Source organism: Pagrus pagrus (assembly GCF_965226575.1).
Source record: "Pagrus pagrus genome assembly, chromosome: 6".
Taxonomy (NCBI): domain Eukaryota; kingdom Metazoa; phylum Chordata; class Actinopteri; order Spariformes; family Sparidae; genus Pagrus; species Pagrus pagrus.
Genome location: NC_140190.1, coordinates 14,070,579 through 14,086,405, shown reverse-complemented (window position 1 = coordinate 14,086,405; position 15,827 = coordinate 14,070,579). Strand labels below are relative to the sequence as shown.

Genomic DNA, 15,827 nt, shown 5'->3' with positions numbered 1-15,827 from the left:
ACCTATTTTGGGGTGAGTTGAACACTAATCCATTGTGCAGCATGTCGAAGTGAGCAAGATACTGAACCCCAAATTGCTCCTGATGGCTGTTCCATCGCTGTATGCGAGTGTATGTAATATTGTATTGTATTGTGGGGTGCTTTGGTTTGAAAGTGTATGAACCATCCGCGTATGAACATGCAGGCAGTGACACTTTGTGGAAAGGTCAGCCAATTAAGGTAACATGGGATCCTAGTAGAGAAGCCCTGAATAGCAAGTGAAGACAGGAATTTAGACGGATTATCCAAGCAAAAGGAATATAAAATAGCTTGTCTGTAAGTCACAAATGCAGGAGAGAAAACAATTTAAGTCAGACCTGGTTCACTATAACTTTTTTGTCTTTCAGAATTGTTGCTTCTTCATACAGTATCATTTTGCATCTCAATAAGTACAATACAAAAGGTGCTTGCTCTTGGCCTGTGGTCCATCATTAAGTTTCAGTTTTGGCCCTCTAAGGGAAAAAGTTTGGGAACTCCTGACCTAAAATGATGAATTATTAGACTCCATTTGTTTCAGTATTTTCAAGCAGTATATAACATTAATTCCTCATGATATCATAACGTGATCTGGACCTGTAAAGGTGCCATAGAAAGGATGGATCAATGGTTAATCTGCAACCTGGGGTGCCTCAAGCCCTATCATATGATTATTCATTTTCTCTGTGAAAAAACATGTATTCTTACGTCTGGAGAACAAGATTTTTGTGGGTCAGGACATCTCTGCAGCACTTCAGTGCTTAACAATAATGCTGTTTTGTCACACATTTTACCTTTATCAAAAAATCTGCAGCTTCTTGGGAATTGTAAATTGCACTTGGCCAAATTGAGATTAATCTTTCAATTAATTGTGCAGCCCTAGTTGAGATAAAGACTATGAAGTTTGTGCTGAGTGAAGACAGCTGCCGTTTATTGTGCAAACGCTGCACTGTGGGAAAAGTTACTTGTGTCTGCTCCATCTGCCCTCTCATTCATCACCTTACCTCAGCGCAGGTTGGCAGGTAGTTGTAGACAGTGAGGGGAACTTTGGTCTGCTCCCCTCTGATTAAGCTGTAGGGCAACGTGAAGTCGACAAAGAAGGGCTTGAAGGTACGAAGCTCAGCTCTCTTTGCTAAGCCCAGCCCCTTCTCCTGTGACAGGCTGACAGCTTCTGTCACCCATGTGGTGATCGAATCCGGCACATCCAATTTCAGCTCAGCCTCCCCGGTTTCAGAGCTGTAAGCATGTTGAGATACGACTTTAGACGTAATTGCACAGTGTAGTAAAAGAAAGATTTTAGCATCCTTTTCATGTTTTATGTTAGTTACAGCTGTGTCAACACCAACACCTGCACCAAAGTTACTACAGCAAACACTAAACTGGATAGGTGTGAGGTACAGTCAGGTGTTGACCCGATCTGTTTCTCTGAATGAAATGGGCTGAGATCATTATTGGCAACACATATTTAAAGTTGGTCTTGGCAAACTGTCACAGGTCATAATAAACTTGAAAACCTGCATGAACGCCCTTCCTTTTGATCAAAGTTGCCCAAAACTCATTTTAATAGACTTTTAAGGGGAAATCAGAGCTTTGGACTTCACAGGAAATTAGGCAGAGCTGAAGTCCCATCCAAAGGAATCAAGCATATGGAAATCTATGGGCATTTCATTTGTATTGGCTGAAAATAAATGGAAGGAGCTGTTGAGAAAGTGACAGTCTGTTCCAAGATTGGCCAATTTAAATGAGGCACATTCACACCCAAAGGAGGGAAACGCTGGACGCTCTTCCGTCCTCTCGGCACGACTCGCACCTTTCCTTCCCAGCACCCCTTTCTTATCCTTAATTCCCATCTTCTTTTCTTCTGCAGACCTATTATCTTCTCCTCACACCTCATTTTCTGTCCCTGTTCTATCCTACTCTTACCAACTCATTCACCCTATGAACTTCTCTCCTTTTGTTTTTGTTCCTCTCTTCCCCATTTCTCTGCTCCCCTCCATGCTTTAGATTGTAACTAAATCCCATGTAAGTACAGACAATCTGGAGCACCTGATATATCTAGCCACAGGCATGTAACACACACACACAGACACACAGACACACACACACAAGTGAAATATTTATATAAAGATTTAAATACCTGACGTTGAGGCAGTGCCACACCCAAGTCTCTGGGAAAAATGTTCGCCTCCTCTTCTCTGCTCTGCAAACAAAACACAGGCTGACATCAATAAAAGGCTTCAGCTGCTCACAATAAAACAATACCATAATTGGAGAATGTATCCTCCTTCTGACATCCTCAGAGTCACGTCATGTGTTTAATGTTCATCGCTAGAATGAGAACTATTGGACAAACTAACAATATTAATTTACTTTGTCATGTTTTTCCCCGCTTGTCTATTACTCATCTGGAGACCTTGCTCAACCCATGCACGACACACACTGAAGTGTGCATCACCAGAATCATTGCTCTCACATGAGTTTTCTTTCTTCAAATGAACTGCATATTCATCCGTGCTTGGCCAGGTCACGGTATCAATAACACATTGATAACTCCTGACATCCAGCAGAAAGAAGAGTCGAGTAAGTGACAGGGTAACTGGTAAGGACCCTTAATGGTTAGAGAGGCCGCCCTAAAACATAATGGTTCATCCTAACAGGGAGAAGATGTAGTTTTAAATTATGAAGGCTGGGTTACACCAACAAGGGTTCATTTTTAAACCAGATTAAATCATGGTTTAAAGGTGTACTGTGTAGTTCTTGGAAGAAATGTAATCTTAATTGATTGACTTTCATTCTTAAACAAATAAACACAATTCCACTGTCTGCCGAATTGTCAGCAGAGTGAGAAATTAGAGCGCCTCTGTCGACACATCATGAGAGATAGGATAACTAACCTTTTAGCTGGCTGGCCCACAGTGTAGCCATTTGTTAGGGAACACAGAGCAGCCGAAAGGTCAACGGTTTCCCCCCTTTTATACTTACTCGGTCCAGACAACACACAAATGAATTTCTTATTTCAGTATTTATTCTAATTAAGTAAGCATTAAGCAAGAGTAAACTCTTTTTAATTTCAGTTTACACCAGTAAAGTTGTATTTACTAAACAAAGATTACAAACAGAGCTCTGCTTTATATTTTGGCCTATCACAGGAAATCAGTATCGTCATTTATGTTGTCGGATATGTCCAACTTTTTTGAGTGATTATGATGCAGAAAAAGATGCTTGGTGTACTTTCTAATAATTGAATTACCAGTGAAGTTTAATTTATCAGTGCACCAATGTTTATCATTCAGCATATCTTTCTCACAAGTGTTTGATAAGGACATTTGAGGGATCGTTGCAAAAAAATGTCTGTATATGGGCTGATATACCGATATCGGAATGTTGTACTCCCTAATTTCGGTACCTGCATGAGCCCAAACATCAAGTATCGGTCGTGCTCTAATGTTTTGATGGGGTTTGCTCACGTTAAACCTAGTTTTGCTAAACTCTGATTCAAACAAATCTTAGATTAAATGAATATTTGTTGTGAAACCCAGTTCTAAATGCCATTATGTTCAGATGACTCTCACAGACACTTAGATTTTTATATCTGTTAAGAACCTGTTGGAATAAGACAATACTTCAGTTCAGAGTGGTTAGTCGCTGGTAAGTCTTTGACCTCTCTACAGTAGGTCCTTTACCTGGTTGTGGGTCGAGAGTGCATGGCAGCCACTAAGGTGGAGGTGTGCGGCTGGAAGGCAGGAACGGCCTCGTCTGTGTACATGCCTCCAGTCTGCCGGTGGTTTAAACTCACCATATCTGTCATCACAACCAGCCCTGTTTCCTGAGTTAAACATACAGAGAAATATACACACGCATTAAAGATTACTGTCTGTTTTTTGTTGTTTTTTTTATCCCTGTACAATCGCTGTGGGCTGCTTGACTACATGTGTGTTCTCACTGTGAAAGCAAAGCGTGCGTCCTTGGTGATATCCCAGTGCCACGGGAACACAGAGGACCGCCTGCGTCTCTTTGACGACAGCCCCGGCCACCAGAAGTGTCCGTCATCTTTGGGAATGCCGAAGGCATCGGAAACGTCAAAATCTGTCAACTCTTTGAACACCTGCACAGAAGAAACACATTGTAGGCAAGGGATGAGTGAAAAACAAAAAATATAGCAACTTTTTAGGCTATATCCCGATACATGAATATATATTGATATTATGAAATCTCCTCAAAAGCGCTTCATAATTGCTGGAACTGGGCGACAAAATCAAATATCACAATATGTTTTACCAAATACCTCAATATTGATACTGTGACGATACATTAACACAATGACATTTTGGATAATTAATCTTTGGTAATGTGAATACAATGACTAAGTGGGTAAAGGCAAGTATGAGGACAAGCAGAACAGTCTGGTACATTCATAAAATGACATCACTTAATGTAACACAGCCTTTAAAACCAGGAAGAGACAACACTTTTGCCATATCACCACATAACGATGTTCAAAATCTAAGATGACGTACAGTCTTATGTCACAATAACGATATATTATCGATATACTGCCATACCACACAGACACAGTTATACACATAAATGCAGCTTTAAGTTCTATGCATCTTGTGAGGTAAGAAAAGGATCTCTGAGTTAGGATAAGGTCAAAAGCAGCGGCTCTTCCCTTTAGATTCCCTCCTCTCACATCTGTATTCCACGTCGAATAAATATGTTTGTATTTCTTTAGACTAAGCAAAGTAATAGTGACATGAGACAAATACGAATGAAAGGAAACCACATCACTTGAACGCCAGATGTTCTTTTTACAACAGACAGTGAATGAAATATCACAGTAAACTTCGGACCAACCTTGTCTGGACTGAGCTGGAAGTCAGGCTTTAACAGATAAAGGCTCTTATCGACAGTGGCCACACACACGCAGGAGCCTTTTTCTCCTCGGACGTGCAGCGTCACGGGGTCCCCTGGCATGGACTCATTAGCTGACAGAGAAACAGACACCTGCGAACCAACAGACACAATTCAACAACCACAAAATGAGCACTTCTTTGCTATTTCTATGGTACAACAAGCTCTTTAGACTTAAACATTGTGCATTAAACCCTGACAAATATTTGGCAGTAGAGATGCAGCTGACCATTTTTTAGTTAGTGATTAATCAGCTGATTTTATTTTAGATTTCGCTGATTAATCGCTGAGTCTGTAATGTGTCAGAAAAGTGAGTAAAACACAGTTTCTTTTTCCGTCAATGAATAAATCAGTGAATTGACTAAATGTTTCAGCACTAGTTGGCAGTGTTGCCTGATAGTTCCTCAGTACCAATGTTTGCATCATATACAGTAGAACATCAATCCTGATGTGTGAGACGGTCAGATGTGGTGGGAAACATGAGGACAGAGTGGAAAAGTACAGGCTTTAAAAGGAGGAGGGATGGTGAGAGTCGGTCATAAACTTTCACACATCAAAACAATTTTTTCGACAGCGCGCAGTCACAAATTAGCCCTGTTAATCGGTTCCGCTGCCCTCCTTTCACCACTCTGTAACCTGTCATCCTCTCCTGTCACGACCCCACTCATCCGCCTGCGGCCTGCACGGCCTCTGTCTAGTCATGCCCTCACAACCCCCTCCTCCAACACACACACACACACAGAAACACACACGCACATAGTGTTGTAATGGCATACCAGGGAGCTGTAAATACTTCAGGGAGTTAACTCCACCTAATGCAGGCAGGAACTGGGGAGCTCTCCCAGGCCAACACAGCTGTTTGTTTACAGACATTACACTGTGGACGGAGCTGGTGCATGGATACTCGGGCTCAGCTCCAAAATGTATACACAGACGGCTCCGTGTTTGTTCCACGTTTTTATTAATCGTTGCATAATAAAACTATTTTTATAACAACTAATTTATATACAACAGCAATGTTTGGCCGAGAAACATACTCTCAGTTCTCCTATGTGTGTTGATAGGGTAATAAAGGGTGTTACAGATAAAAGCACCTCTGTGTGGAGTAAACCAATGAGCAGGAATACGGCTTTGCACTACTTTTTACATGACGAGGCAGACCTGGTTTTCAAAGTCGGGCTGGATAGGGATTTGCAGACTGTCAGTGACACCTTCGCCGTTGTCCCTCACGTAGTACACCAGCAGACGGCTGAGGGGTGCCATGCTGTGGCTAACCGGGAAACGTAGGTAGGAGACACAGCTGTCCATCTCGGCCTGGGCGGAGGAGCCTGCAGCACCTGACAGGGACACAGCAAAGTGGGTTGATTCGGTGTTTAAGAAGCCTATCTGACCTCAATAATGCTCTTTGTGTTTATACACTTGTTTGTTTACAAAACAATGTCACCAACACTTTAGCTAACATTATCAGGATTAAACAGCAGGCTTTTCTCTGCCATTATAAGACATGGGTGCAGCACTTCAGTGTTTTTTCATTTCTTTTTTTATTGTTCTCCTTGTCTTGTTTTCATTTAGATATTTTTTAAGATTCACCTGGAGTGCTGTCGGACGATATATTGTGACAGAAATAATTGTGATAAACATTTATTTCATTTTAAGACCAATTTTATGCCACTGAAGGTAACACTTTATAAATTGAATGTATAGTTAATCAAACTTAGTTAATAGTTATTGTTAAAGGGGCGCTTTTGGGAAAGACATTTTTATCAGCAGAGAAAGATTGACTGATTTTTTTATGCCTAAACACACTAAATAAACAAACTCTCTTTGTTTTCATTTTACTTTGTTTATATCTGGCGGACCCTGCCTCCTTTCTAGCTTCAAACAGTGCACCCATAAGTTGCACCTTTATAGTAAAGAATCATCTTTATACATGTTTTTAAAGCATTTCATTGGTTGTTTACAGTGACATAACTATCTAATAAAGTTGAATTAACTATAAATTTACCATTTATTAATAATGGGTATTGTAGAGTGTTACCTTTGTGGCATATAATTGTCCTAATATGACAACACTATTATTTATTGCAATTATTTATCAGACAATATCTTTATTATTATTATCTAACAAAAGCAGTTATTGTGACAAAAAACATAACAGACATCCTAAAAGGACTGGAGTACACTCTCTCTATAGGTTTTCTGTTTATCCTTAATCGATTAAATTAAATTATGGGATAAAAACATACTTACCCGAGGCAGAAGGAGGCAGGTTGGTAGTGTGGATGTTCTTGTCAAAGGTGACCGTAGCCCTTTTTCCTCTGTGCGAGACTGTCAGGTTGGCTGATTGTTGGCCTGACTCGATGATGTTCCCCCTCGATGTCACCTCGTAGTGCAGGGTGAAGTTACAGGGGCAGGTGGATTTGAGAGCGACTTCTGCTTCTTGGCCAACCTGCACACACAGAGGGATGAAATTATGCTGACATTATGCCGTATGTTACTGAGGACACTGTGATCGTCCAAAATGAGGCTTGACCATAAAACAACTAAAATGATGCTGAACTTACAGTACACTCAAAGGAATTTGCCTGGAAATTTAGGCAGCGCTTACCTTGAGTGGGGCGCTGGGGCTCTGAATCTGGATGTGACACCTACTGGGGGAGTACCAGCTACTGATAGACAGGTAGCTGGGCAGGTACTGGTCTCCTACTGTCTTGCCATCAATGGATGTCACCTTGGTCTATGTCAAACAAAAAAGAAAAATGTTTTAAGTTTACATACAAGAGTTGCTTGGAAGGACCTTCTTGCTTGTGCTACTAGAGCCACTGACCTCCAACCAGACATACTGGGCAGCAGTAGGGATGGAGGGGATCTCAAAGGTGGCCTGACCGTCCTTGGAGATCAGTTCGCTGGTGTAGACGTTGTCCTTGGGGGTCAGCTCTGCTTTGACACGCACCCTCACCCCATCAGCTGGACTCCCGTCAGGGTAGGTCACCTCGATCTGCAGGGGAGAGGGAGAGGGTTGACAAACAGCAGATGGGAAATTACAAAAAGCAGCCAATAGTGTAAATATGAATCAACAACACCTGTCAGATGATAATTGTAACAGTATGTTGCATTACATACAGTATCAACAGCTACATTTTGCTGCCTCACCTTCCCTTTGTAAGGCAGACCAGGCTTGAACTGCTTGCGTGTGTCCTTGGAGTACTTGATATCGATGAGCTGCTTATGGACGGGTGTTGAATCGTCAAATGTGGTTTGCCTGCTCCCGTCTACACTCGTCACTGACGCCCAAATGCTCACAGAGCCCCTGAAGTGATCGGCTACATCCAAGGGCATCATGTCCTTCACACACAGGCTGAAGTTTGCAGAGCCTTTGATCTGAGAACAGCAGAGGAAAGATCTGGTACTGCGAACGGGTGGAACATAATTCTAGTGCCGGGGTGCACCCATAATAATAATTATGTACAATGTATGTATGATAATAATAGTACTTAGAGATGGTTCAATTCAAATTCAAACAATTCAAATGACACAATCAACCATTTTATTTCAACGCCCGCCTTAATCGTCAGCTGCTAAAGTCATACACAGGAGCATTGTAGCAAGGAATAAATAGACTGACCTCCATGGTTTTAATCACAGGATGGCCCATCTCATGACGGTAGTAGCCCACTCCATTCACCGTCATATTCACTGTCAGCTTCCCTGCCACTGGCTTCCCAAAGGTATACCTGTACAAAATCGACACGTCAGGCCTCTACAAGGCAGCAAAGGTCAGTGAATCAAGAAGATAAAGATATTTAGATGTATTCAAAGCTGATTTTCAGGTGACTTACTTGGCCCTGACAGTTGCCTGCTCGCATGAGTTCAGATCACGGACATAGCGCGGCGGATCGATCACCAACTCAAACTTGGGCATCACTGTGAGGAAGGTAACACAATATCACCACATTTTCTGCTTTTTGGTGTATTTTCTGTCATATTTGTGCCCTTAGTAGCCTTTCTGGTGCATTAAATAATTAACTAAATAATTAAGATTAAAAAAAATTAGTAAGAAAAACTTTTTGATACCGATACCGACACTTCAATAACTGTTCTTGAACAATACTTTTTTCAATACCAATTTTATGAAATCATCTATTCCTGAGAGTGCCAAAAAAGAGGGCTTTTCTCATGTATGCACACACTTTCAGTAATACAAACACACACACACACACACACACAAATCTATTTTAAGGTAAATTATATCACTGGTACATGCAACTGCATGTAATGTAAAAATTGTTTCCCAGTCAAAAATTGTAGCTCTGGTGATATGTTGGCCCCTTTTTGTTTTAAGTATGACAACAACAACTGGCCAATTCTCACATACTGCTCCTTTAACCAGCTTAAATGTAGGAATAAAATAAAAGAAACTTGATAACAAATGCTATAAACTGTTGTGCCAAACTCCCTTGTACTGTATGTGCGTGGCCTCACCATATTTCTGCACTTCAAACGACATGTTATAGGTGTGGCCCTGCGCCTCCACGAAGATAAACCACTCTCCAAACACCGGCTGGTCCGACAGAGGGAAGCTCATGTTCACGACGCCTAAAGGACAGAGAAATGTAGTTTCACCTTCAGTGCCTGTCTGCTTGACGTGACTAACATTATACAGTCCTGATAGGACAATTACAGAAAACTGAATCAAAGGAACAGGCATATAATTACAGTACATGTGCAAACTTTATGAACTCAGTCAAAATTTACAGGCTGCACAGTGATGATGCAAATACAATACAGAAGACGTGGCTCACCACAGCAGATGGATTTAAGACCTTTCCACTGGACCATCCTGGATCCTCTTGGATCCTGAGGGGTCAAAGTTCAAAAGCCACTGTTAAGATTACACATTCTACATTTAAAGGGTAAATCCACCAGTCCACCAAGTGTGTTTACAGGTCTTGGGGAGTACTACTGTACATGCGAAAAAGTAGAATATAAGTAGTAGTATAAAGCCTTTTATGGCTCCAGAGGAAGCTGCATGTAATCTGATAAATTGTCTCCAGTGATGCCACTCAGTGGCTAAGTTGCATTGTAGGTAGTGTAGGTATCAGGTTTTGAAAAGCAAGATTGCATTGTTGGACTCATTATGGACAAATGATCAAAAGTGATTCTTCAAAACCTGGTGCCTACATTACCCACAATGCAACTCAGCCACCAAACGGCATTACTGGAGGCAATTTATTAGATTACATTTCTGGAGCCACAAAAAGGCTTTATACTACTTTTTCCACATATGAAGCAGAACTCCCCAAGACCTGTAAACACACTTTAATTTGTAAAATTGGTGGAGTTGCCCTTTAAGTTTCAAACTACTGTATGTTCAAAGGGAATCTCATATATGGCAATTGTTAAGACAGGTCTAACAGTCCTTGAACTGAACTTGACCCAGAGACCTGGCTCCTCTTTCAGACAGCTGTCAAAATACTTTTACAGCTTTTCCTCAGGTGATTCGCTGGCTGCAGGTAAAAAAAAAAAAAAAAAAAGTAGTAAACTAGAAGAGTGTAGATCTCGGCCAGGTGTGTCTGTGGGCATGTGGGTGGGGAAAGAGCAGTGCAGGGCAAGCTGTGTGCAACATTGATGTGCCTTACATTAACTACAAGTCATGTGTGGGCTTCCCTAAGCCTCTTATGAAGAAGTAATTAGGTTGTTTTTGACCTAGAAACGTCTCAAGATCTGCAAAACGAGAAGAGAAGAGAAGAGAAGAGAAGAGAAGAGAAGAGAAGAGAAGAGGTTCCTTTTATGTTGTTTATCCTTCTACTGTTCCAAAGAGCACCCTGTTATCTAGGTGAGCTGCCCTGACTTCTGCTCTGTAATCTCCGACCGGGCTGGGAACTAAAATTGCCACTGTCCCCCTGGGTGGTCCCAGCAGCTTCCACTCACCAAAACATACGCCTCGATCTGCAAAAAAAAACATAAAGAGAAAAAAAAAAGCACAAGATGTAATGAATCAGACACAGACTGTAAAGCCCAGAGACGATCCTATCCCTGTCGTCGCAACATTTCTCCCCACTCCTTCCTTATCCAACAATCATCCATCTGTGAAAGTGAGTATTGCGTTTTACCAGCAGCAGACCTTTATAGCTGCAAACATCAATAAACCGTCTGTCTGCACAGTTGCACAGTATATTTGGAGCCATTGCTGACATTCCAAGAGGAATGACTCGAGCTTGGCTTCTGTAAATAGGTAACTGTACATTACTCTGCACTCACGGGAGGCTGGGTTTCTCCTCTTAATCCCAGCAATTAGAGATGGAAAAGTATGTTCGTGCTAAATATTATTTCACTCTATTGCAGAGGTGACATGGAAAATAGGTGAATGTATAAGCAGAGATCTGGTCATTCAGATTTTTTTTTTTTTTTGCCACAAATCCTCACATTCAGTTTGACTAAAGATTAACAACCAATTCTTTATTGTTTTTGTGAGTAGTGTGTAATGTTTATAGGTTTTTAGGCATGTGTTCGGAGGGTGTACCTTCATTAGTTTTAACACGAGATACATTTTGAATTACCTTGTCATTTACTGGCCTCAGGTCGGGGGTGACTGTGTAGACATTGATGAGCACTAAAAGCAGAGAAAGAAACACAGCATTGTTAAATACAGCAGGTTTAACAGGAGGTTCTTCGTGCATATAAACAACATCTAGAGCAACATCAATTTCTGGTCTATCACAGACCAATTTCTAGAAAACTTTTGCTCGGCCGAATTGATTAAATTGACTGCCTGAATTCATTTGATGGATTAAAAATACTGCCAGGATCAAAATCACATAATCACAGCAATTATTAACATCTTTGGTTTTCAGCGTCAACCTCTTTTGGCTCATCAATCACATTCATGAACCTCAACTTTCTGCATTTCTGCGCAGAAATGCAGAGAGTTGAGGTTTAACTGTTTAACTACCAGGCGCACTATGAGGGAACCTTTATGTTTGGGTTTGTAGACGGGCTTGTCGGTCTGGATGAAGACGGCCGTGCCCTTGCTCTCTACTGTGACGGTGGTGTAGTTGTGGAAGATGTAGCCTCCCTCCGTGAGGTGACGGTTCCCCCACACCTTCAGATGTGCCTGGCCTCTTAGCCCAGAGGGAACCTAGTGGCAAATACACAAACACAAAGAGGATCAGTGCCGGATTTACTGGAAAGAAAACGAGGTCAAAACGGGGAGGGCTTTTGAAATGTTGTACACAACTCGAAATCATTCACCTTGATTGAGCTTTCTCGTGGAACAAAAGGTCCAGCACGAGAAAAAGAACGGCAGAGGAAGATGCCGAGCTATAACACATCACGCTACACATGACTGTATTTCACGAGAATGAGGGTGGAGGTTACAGGGAGGGGAGAGACAGAGGGGAAGATTCGAGTTGTGTACACTAGATTGATCTATTCCAGCCTTCGGGGGCGGCGGACCATACATGCATGTCAACAGCTGTTGCATATTACATTGAGGCTGTTACCTTATTCCCAATGAATGAGCAGAGACAGATGTTGCATTACAAATAACGTTAGTGTTGATTTGCATGTTGCCTGAGGAATGTGCACACAGCGGACAAGAGGCTCTCACTACTGTGCAGCTGTCACCGCTAAACAGAAAGCGGCGTGCGCACACTGCAGGAAACAAAACGCAAACAAAAACACAGTCGCAGACTCACCTTCAGTTTGATGGTGCCTTTGTCTGAAACAGAAACAGAGAGAGGTAATGAATGTGGTTAAATCTGCATGAACATCTGTATAATGCGATTAATATCCAGTAAGAGCTGCTACACTGTGGCTGAGTTCACCCTGGGTTAGCAGGAAATCCAGCTGTAGCCTGTCTCTGTGCCACTGTGAGGTAGAGCGAGCACCATCTATTAACGGTGCTGTCAAACAAATCACACACTGTATACACTGAGTGGCTGGTGGGGGTGGGCTGAGCTGATGCCTCCAATCAAAGATAATGTCTATGAAAAAGCAGAGCTGGTCAGGAGCTCACAGTGAGGGCAGCAGGATCATCGTTACGTTATGTGTGTACTTCAATCTACGTGTGATCTCAACATCCTTTGAATAAATCACACAAAAGGGGGGGGGGGGGTCTCATAGCTCAACTTGTTAGTGCAAGTAAGTGATGCACCGTGCCAACGTAACCTCAGCTTCAGAATTTGTTCTCACCGAGCACCGAGCCGTGGCTGTGGGCGACCGTCTGCCCCTTCACCGACAGCTGCACCTGGACGCGCGTCTCTGCTTTCGCATTGAAGATGGTTACGCTCACGCTCTCCTCCACGCCTGCTCGGAACACGGAGGGTGCGGCGACCAAGTAGCCCCTGAGAGAAGAGAGCAGAGGCGGGGGGTGAGAGTACACAGAGGAGGAGAACAAGTAGAAGTGGCAAAGCAGGAGGAGAGGTGGTGGCAGGAGGTAAAGTAAGAGGTCAAAGGTCAGAGAACAAAGAGACACAAGGAGGACAGAGGCCAACATGTGCAATAACGTGAAGGGCATCACTGCTCCGCGTTTAGGCGCACTGAGACCACTTCCCACTCCTGATCCTGAGGTAAGAAGTCGTGTTTCTCCCTGACACACAACAACATACAAACAGGGGCATTCCACATGGATCTGCGCAGAGAGATCGGGTTTAATTGCACTGGTTACCAGGGACACAGTTACCTGTCAGCCAATGAGCTTTCTGCTCGCTGGGTGGTCCGGCACCTCTGACAGAACCTTGGCGTCTGTTTTGAAAAAGTAACAACTGAGATTCCACGCAGTCGCTCTGACATTTAATTGAAGGAAGGAGCCTGTCGCTGAGGTCACAGAGCAAAGGTCACTCTTTGATGCTTATCAACAGTGTGGAGAAGAAGAGCCCAATTTAAAGTTTTATAAGGATGAACGAATATGCCATCTGGCGCAGAGGGGCTCCATCTCTCAGGTAACAAAGATAGAATAATAAGTGCTCTTGTGATAACTAAAGCAGAAGAGTGCTGACGTACCTGGACCGGACCTGACCCGGTCATTTCGACTCTAATTTCTAAGGCAAATAGGCCGACTCGCCCCCTGAAAACTTAACCGAAGATCACACAAATTAGGAGTGAGCAAAGCCTTGAGCACAAACCCAATTGCATGCCTGAGAGAAGGATCAGGTGGTTGGCATTACAGTACTACAGCATTACAGCCGGAGGCATCTGCAGTTCCTGAGAGAGAAAGTCATGAGAAAATCCCCTGGAAAATAAGGCTTCGGGAGAAGGAAGATAATACGAGGAAATTGACTCTGCGCGTTTGATCTACAGTGAGTTTAACCAGCTCTTGGATGAGCCTGGATCAGGTGGTGGAGACCATGCTTATTTCAGTCACATGGCTTGATGTACTCAAGTTCTCATTGTTTTCACCCAACTTTCCTCCTCAGCTGAGAGCTGCTCAGTGCCTGATTAGGATTTTTTAAACAGTCTTTTAGCAGTCAGTTCTTTTTAGTCCAGTCACATGATTTTATGCTCTTAGCCTTTGACTTTTTTTTCTTTCTTTCTTTTTTTTTTTTTTTTGCCCAAATTTCACCCTCAGTGATTTACAACTTAATGATAGATTTAAGCTCTCTTTTGTGAATCAAGCCTGCATTTGACAGCAGTTTCTGCCAGAGCTGCAACCAATCCCTCTTCCCTGAACTTTATACTATAAAAATCTCAACTCCTAAGGTCAGATTTAGCTCTGAAGCAGCTGGTGGATGGCAAAATTCCACTTTACCTCTAAATCCCCTGGTAATGAAGGGGTAAAATAAAGTAGACGCCTTTAAATCGGCATTAGAAAACCTCTCTGAAAGCTGCAGTGCAGGTTATCTCTCAACATATCACTACATCAGTGAATAGTAAACTCATTGCAATGTCATCATCTGTAATGACACATGTATTCACACACAATCAAAAACAGCACATCAAACATTACTGATGCTTTGCCACAAAAAGCTACCTTGCACATACACTGACTTGTCTGACTTGAGTGTTTTAAAATGATTACATTCTCCATAGTGAGCCTCGGAAGTGCTTGCATTGAGGTTAAAGCACCTCCACTCCACTTCAGAGACAAGGCATGCAAACACAGGCTACTTACAGTCTTTCTTGTGCATAAGCTCTGCTCACGTTGCAGATGAACAAAGTCCATGAAAGACTCAAAGCTGTCAGAGACAACCGCAACATTTTGGCCTCAGTAACCGAGATAATGCTGGATTATCGGCTCCCCCTCCCCTCCTCTCTCTCTCTCTCTCTTGAAGGAGGTCGGATCTTCCAACTCTGATGAAAAAGTTAAATGAAACTTGAACAGTCTGTGTCTGCAGCCCTCTCAGTCTATCTATCCATTGAGGTTGCTTGCTTGGCGTGATAGGCGCGCAGAGCTTCGTCCGGAACCAAAGATCAACTTTTTTGTAATCATCCCACTTCGTCAAATCCTGTTCCAAGCAAACCGTGTGTGTGTTTTTCTTTTTTTTTTTTTTTTTCTCTTAGAGCCCAGAGTACACGGACAGTCCTCTCCCATGTGCCTTCACCCGCCCCGGTTCCGTTCTCTCATATTTCAGCATTACAAATTGTGAGCGTCCTCCCACTTCAAGCTCGCAAATGTCACTGTAAAGCAATGTTTGACATGGAGGGAGAGAGAGAAAAAAAAAATCCCTGCAACTTCTCGCTTCCCCGATTGTTCCTGGTGATCTCTTTCAAGTCGGTGGATCTGTTTCTTTTTTCCCCCCCTCTCTTCTTTCCGGGAGGCGATCGGCGTCAGTCTGCGCTTCATTCACTTCAATACCTCCTCTCACTTCTGTGCTGCGAGAGCATGACTAACCCCAGTGTGTGTGTGTGTGTGTGTGTGTGTGTGTGTGAGGAGCCTGCTGCAGCTCAGACCTTTTTTAAATA

General features: G+C 42.7%; 1 protein-coding gene across 1 annotated transcript in view; it reads right to left on the bottom strand.

Moving 5' to 3' along the window:
- Positions 1 to 15,718, bottom strand: part of cpamd8 (C3 and PZP like alpha-2-macroglobulin domain containing 8) — a 44,215-nt gene extending 28,497 nt beyond the window's left edge. The window contains exons 1-20 of the mRNA XM_084355684.1: positions 15,037 to 15,718; positions 13,119 to 13,270; positions 12,623 to 12,645; positions 11,898 to 12,063; positions 11,486 to 11,538; positions 10,857 to 10,874; positions 9,728 to 9,782; positions 9,408 to 9,521; positions 8,765 to 8,849; positions 8,551 to 8,659; positions 8,079 to 8,306; positions 7,753 to 7,923; positions 7,534 to 7,662; positions 7,176 to 7,374; positions 6,087 to 6,262; positions 4,869 to 5,018; positions 3,958 to 4,119; positions 3,698 to 3,840; positions 2,152 to 2,214; positions 1,019 to 1,250 (exon numbers count right to left, since the gene is read on the bottom strand). Coding sequence (XP_084211810.1) covers positions 1,019 to 1,250; positions 2,152 to 2,214; positions 3,698 to 3,840; positions 3,958 to 4,119; positions 4,869 to 5,018; positions 6,087 to 6,262; positions 7,176 to 7,374; positions 7,534 to 7,662; positions 7,753 to 7,923; positions 8,079 to 8,306; positions 8,551 to 8,659; positions 8,765 to 8,849; positions 9,408 to 9,521; positions 9,728 to 9,782; positions 10,857 to 10,874; positions 11,486 to 11,538; positions 11,898 to 12,063; positions 12,623 to 12,645; positions 13,119 to 13,270; positions 15,037 to 15,122 — 2,514 coding nt within the window. The 5' untranslated portion in view covers positions 15,123 to 15,718. The remainder of the gene's footprint in view (positions 1 to 1,018; positions 1,251 to 2,151; positions 2,215 to 3,697; positions 3,841 to 3,957; positions 4,120 to 4,868; positions 5,019 to 6,086; positions 6,263 to 7,175; positions 7,375 to 7,533; positions 7,663 to 7,752; positions 7,924 to 8,078; positions 8,307 to 8,550; positions 8,660 to 8,764; positions 8,850 to 9,407; positions 9,522 to 9,727; positions 9,783 to 10,856; positions 10,875 to 11,485; positions 11,539 to 11,897; positions 12,064 to 12,622; positions 12,646 to 13,118; positions 13,271 to 15,036) is intronic.
- Between the last annotated feature and the right edge of the window lie 109 nt (positions 15,719 to 15,827).